At 35.3% G+C, this 5,414-nt stretch overlaps 1 protein-coding gene across 1 annotated transcript; it reads right to left on the bottom strand.

Annotated features, from left to right (window-relative positions):
* Window positions 1-2,179: 2,179 nt before the first annotated feature.
* LOC106874668 (P-selectin) lies at window positions 2,180-4,751 on the bottom strand. Its single transcript, XM_014922465.2, has one exon. The coding sequence runs from the start codon at window positions 4,331-4,333 to the stop codon at window positions 2,867-2,869; it is 1,467 nt and encodes a 488-aa protein (XP_014777951.2). The 5' UTR covers window positions 4,334-4,751; the 3' UTR covers window positions 2,180-2,866.
* Window positions 4,752-5,414: the final 663 nt, after the last annotated feature.

Here is a 5,414-nt window from a genome sequence, read left to right as displayed (position 1 = left end):
TATATATATATATATATATATATATATATATATATATATATAGATAGATAGATAGATAGATAGATAGATAGATAGAGAGAGAAAGACAGAGACAGAGACAGACAGACATACATATATATATACATATATATTATATATATATTATGCATATTATATATATTTTTATTATGTATATATACATATATATATTATATATTCGTATAAAGGATTTTGGGAATGCCAAAACAATGCAAAGTAAATGCAAGGTAAATCACAAGAAAGCAAATATGTGAAGTAATGTAGATTTATCTTGTATTCAATATTTCGAGGAATAGATAAATGTTGCTGACGTGCGTATGTGTCAGCAAGTGTGGAGTGGACGTGCACAGAAAGGTGTTGCTCTAGCAGCCAGCTAGATTCCTGTAACTCTCTTCTGTTGTTGATCTTGGGTTTCCTTTGGTGTATGAGGATGGCCTCAAAGATTCTAAGGTTGCCTCTGTTCCGCTGTGTTGCCTTGATGTGCACTCTGAATTCCCGGGTCTGGCAATTCCATAGGTGTTTCTTCATGGAAGTGTCTGCCTGTATGTGTTCCTTAATGCATATATGCAGTTTTCTTGTCGTGCTTCCTATGTAGGATGTGCCACAATTGCCACAGATGTATCTCATATACAAATTAGGTCCTCTTGCACAATTCAGGGTCATTGATGGGGCATTTCGACAATGTGCATTCCTCAGAGTAGTGAGAGGTGTTGTTCTTGGACAGAGCTTTACTCAGGGAAGAGCCGGTGTGCACTATCTGTATGTTGAGTCCTTCCCTGTGGACTGCGTGTTGTATTGCTGCAGTAGTTCTGTCATCAAAGTGCAGTAGCTTTAGGAAGCGTGTGCTGGACTTGGAAGTATGAGGGTTCTTCCAAGGTCTACTGACCTTCATGTTCTTTAGGCACCATTATTTAATTAAAGATGGTGGGTAGCCATTTAGGGTTAGATCTCTGAGGAACTGTTTGATGTTGACGGCTTCGTCAGTCATGTTGCTGCAATTGTTGCTTATACGTGCAATCTCATTTCTCACATATGCGGCTTTGGCTCTGGTGGGTAAGGCTGATTGGTAGTGGATTAAAAGTTTTCTATTAGCGGCTTTTCTGTAGAATTTGGTAAATATAGAGCCTTCCTCTGTGATCTTGAGTTGAAAGTCGAGTAGAGAGAGAGAGAGTTCCAGATTCGTCTGGATGTTCAATCTTGAATTTTATGTTTATATCAGTGTTATTGAAGGTCCGGTGTATATTAATGGCCTCTCCCTGGAGGATGTGATGATAAGGATGTCATCAATGTACCTGGAGAAGAAGATGCATGAGCAGCAAGTGTTGAGTGCTGTGCATTCTAGCTTATGGCCAGCAGGCCTAAAAGGCTAGATCCCATAGGTAGGCCGAAAGTCTGTTTGTAAATCACACCATTATATTGCAAGTAGGTGTTACCAACTATAATGGTTAGTAACTCTCAAATGTTTGAGGATGTGAGGCTGAAGAGCTGGAGGTTGATGGATGGGGAGGTGAGAGAAGATGAAGGGGAAGATGGGGAGGATGAGGTTAAAGGGGAGGGAGGGAGGGAGAGATGATATGGGAGGTGGGGACAGGGAGAAGTGGGGTAAGATAAGGACATGATGTGGTCTATGAGGATATCATTGGCCAGGAGAGCGGGTACAGAGGTGTAGAGAGGAAACTACATCTAAACTAAAAGGGTATTTGTTAGTTTTAAGTATGGAGGGATCGATATCTTTGAGTCTTGTGAAGATTTTGTGGGAGCTGCTGATGTGTCTGGGGAATGTGTGTAGTAAGGGCTTGAGGAGTTTAGAGAGGAACCAAGAAATCTTATAGAAAGGACCATTAGTTCCTGATATTAAGGGTCTGATTTTAAGCTTAGGTCCAATGTATGGGGATGGCCTCAGAGATTCTAAGGTTGTCCCTGTTCTGCTGTGTTACCTTGGTGTGCACTGTGAATTCCCGGGTCTGGCATTTCCGTATATTTATATATATTTTGTAATTTAAACTGGATGTGAAATGAAACAATCGTAAGCAATGATGATAAATGATTAATAAATTAATTCATATCCATTGAATCTCTCCATTTTCAAACTTAATAATAATATTTGATATTTTATAATATATCCATTGAAGACATCTCTCTTCAAACTACAATATATTAAACCAGTGTTTCTTGGTTAAAAATATCCCTATAAGAGGTCTAAATATCCTCATAGTGACTAATAAAAAAATTTATTTATTGTGTGTGTACACACACACACACACACACACACACCACACACAAGAAGAATGGAGTGAACAAGTCTTTTTATTACATCAATTTACAGTTGTTTTATCTGAATACAATCCCATCAATCTTGATATATAATGCAATAATATATGCAGTTATTGATTCTTGAGGTGTCATTGGAATGACACATACAGAATTAGTCATTAGAAGTATAAAATTCATTTGTACTTGTGGATGAGCTTAATACATTAAGCTCAAGGGTTAATACTTAAATGAATTTATACATGTGTGTATATGTAGGTATGCCATTCATCTGTGTTGAATTACTCATTGAAAAATGTTTCACCTGGAAATGTTCCTGAAATACACTCACTGATAGAATAGAAAGTGTGATGAAATGTGTCTGACTGGAAGAAGAATACTCTTGCAACAGTACACAGAAGAATAGATTTATATTGAAGATTGAAAATTGTTTAAATGTTCAGTTGCTTTATTACCAGTTAGTGATATCATTAAATAAATATCAGAAACCTCTTAAAATTACAAAGTAGGGTTGTCTCTCATGCATCAAAACAGCATTGCTGGTAAATTTTATATATACGTAGAAAATAGTTTGATATTAGTTCTCATGACACCTAATAATGCAGCAATAGTCATGGTATGCCTTAATATACAGCTTTGATGCTTTGTCAACACTGATACTAACACACTTGTTATAAGAACATGAAGTTCGGACACAGCTACCGTAATCACGGTAACCAAAAAAATTGCAAGAATAATTATCTTTACAAACATAATAAGTTGATTGATTTTTGAATCGAAGATTTTTGCTCTCTACATAAAATCTTTTGTCTGAGCAATGTGGTACTGGAGTCAATGTACCATCTGAACACCTCACATTCTTTGTTTTCTTTGAGTAATTTTGCTGACATGAATATGTTATATTAGTGTTTTCTGGAACTGAGCTTCCGAATGGAAGGTATTGTAAGTTGTCTGAATTTCGGTAGCTATAAATGCCTAAGTTAGGTAACAGGTGACATTTTTTTACACAAACTGGAAGTTTGCTACTCCAGGTTCCGTTTTCTAAACAGGTTCTTTTAGAGTCCCCTAATAATGTTTCTCCTGCTGGACAATAATATTCAATTACTGTAAAATTATGTGATAAAGTATAGTTTAATTTCTTTACTCTCTCAATTTTACATGTCTTTTTACACTGAATATCTGGATGCCATTTACCAGAGAAACATTGAATGACTCCGAATGCTACTGGAAGGAAAGGCTGTTTACAAGAATATAACACTTTTTTTCCACTACGAATTAATGTTTTTGGTTTTAAAACTTTATTTTGCAAGAGAGTTGTCACTCTCCCAGCTATTTTGGGCACTAAACATTTCCAAGTGCAAACGGGTGTTGGAAAGCTCCAATCACCATCTTCAAGACAAGTTAATACTGATTTACCTTTCAATGAATATGGTTCCAAACAATTGAAATGAATTGTTTTGTTAACTTCAACTTCTTTTGTAGTGGACACATTGGCATGTTTTGGTGTATGAGGTGGGATACATGTAACAAGTTTACAAACTGGTGGGGGAGATGACCACTGTTTCGTTTCTTCACAGCGTATTGAACGGTTTCCTTGCAAAAAGTAACCAGGAAAGCAGGAAAAGTAAATAACAGATTTATATGTGTATGAAACATTTGTCATGTTACTGTGAGCAGGCTTATGAAAAGTTGGGCAAGTTATTAACTTACATTTTTTATCTTCATATCTCCATTTACCATTCAGACAAACAATATCAGTCGTATTCTTTTGGCTTGCTTCAAAATATCGATCGCAAGTTTGTTCCAGATATATCTTTTCTTCATTCCATTTCAAAACAAACTGTATTTGACTGTTGTTTAATTTTGGTAAAGAATCACAGTTTAGGATATCTACCATTTGTTTAAAAAACCACGGAGAAAAGTTTTCAGTTGAAGTGGAGATATTATAATCCAATAGAATATTTTTCATAGCATTATTGATTATATTTTCACTCTTCACAACTAATATGATAATTAAAAGGAAATACAAAATCTTGAATATCATTCTTTCAATTTTGATGGTGGCAACTTTGTGAAAGAAAGACTAGAAGATAGTTGTGTTTAAAGTATACTTGCAAGTTACTTATATTTTCAGTGGCTGTTTAGAGAGCCTTTTATACTTGAGATAATATGTATTTCCATGAATCCTCAAGAAATTCTGAGAAAACTATTTCTAATTTCAAGTTGTGATTTACCTTTTACACTGACAGAGAGCATAAGGAATGTAAATGTTTGCAGTAGGCAGAGTTTGAAGCTAAGATGATTGGTTATGTTTAACTTTAAAGGTAAGATTATGTTAAAAGCAGAACAACAAATAACCTGCGTATTTAGTTACACATGCATGTGCACCATAGTTAGTATTAGATAGTATGATTTATAAAATTTTGACTGAGGCTAAAACAACAAACAGAAAGAAGTGAAAGAATTATAATTACCATGACGTTAGTATCTTATGTATTCATTTTCTTTCAAATTTTATTTACAAATAAATCAGACTTTAGATATCCATATTAAGAACCTTTCAGTTTATTTTATTACACACACACTTTGTTCCTGTGTGTATATTTGTGTGGTGGTGGTGGGGGTGGGGGGCACATGCATGCATTCATATAATAGTGAGTCTTTCTACTATAGGTACAAAACCTGAAATTTTAGGGTGGGAATAGCTGAGTCAATTATATCAACCCCAGTATTTGACTGGTACTTATTTTATCAACCACAAAAGGATGAAATGCAAAGTCAACTTTGGTGAAATTTGAACTCTGAACATAAAACTAGAAGAAATGCCACTAATCCCTTTGTCCAGCATGGCAACAATTTTGCTGGCTCACTATAATAATCTAATTTTGGCACTAGGCCAATAATTTTGAAGGAAGTGGGAAAGTCAATTACATTGACCCCAGTACTTGGTTGGTACTTTAAATTTTATTTTTCACTGGTGATTCCAGATGTTTCCAGTCCATCCTCTGTCATTTGAAGTCTGACCCAGTGATGAACCCATGTCTCTTCTGTCACAATTCTCACCAAACAAGCTTCACCTTCATTGTTGTAGCGGTTAAATAAGTGTTGACAGATCTCCACACAAT

This window comes from Octopus bimaculoides, chromosome 1 (assembly GCF_001194135.2).
Source record: "Octopus bimaculoides isolate UCB-OBI-ISO-001 chromosome 1, ASM119413v2, whole genome shotgun sequence".
Taxonomy (NCBI): Eukaryota; Metazoa; Mollusca; class Cephalopoda; order Octopoda; family Octopodidae; genus Octopus; species Octopus bimaculoides.
Note: the sequence above shows the minus strand (reverse complement) of the source record. Positions and strands in the feature narration are given on the sequence as shown.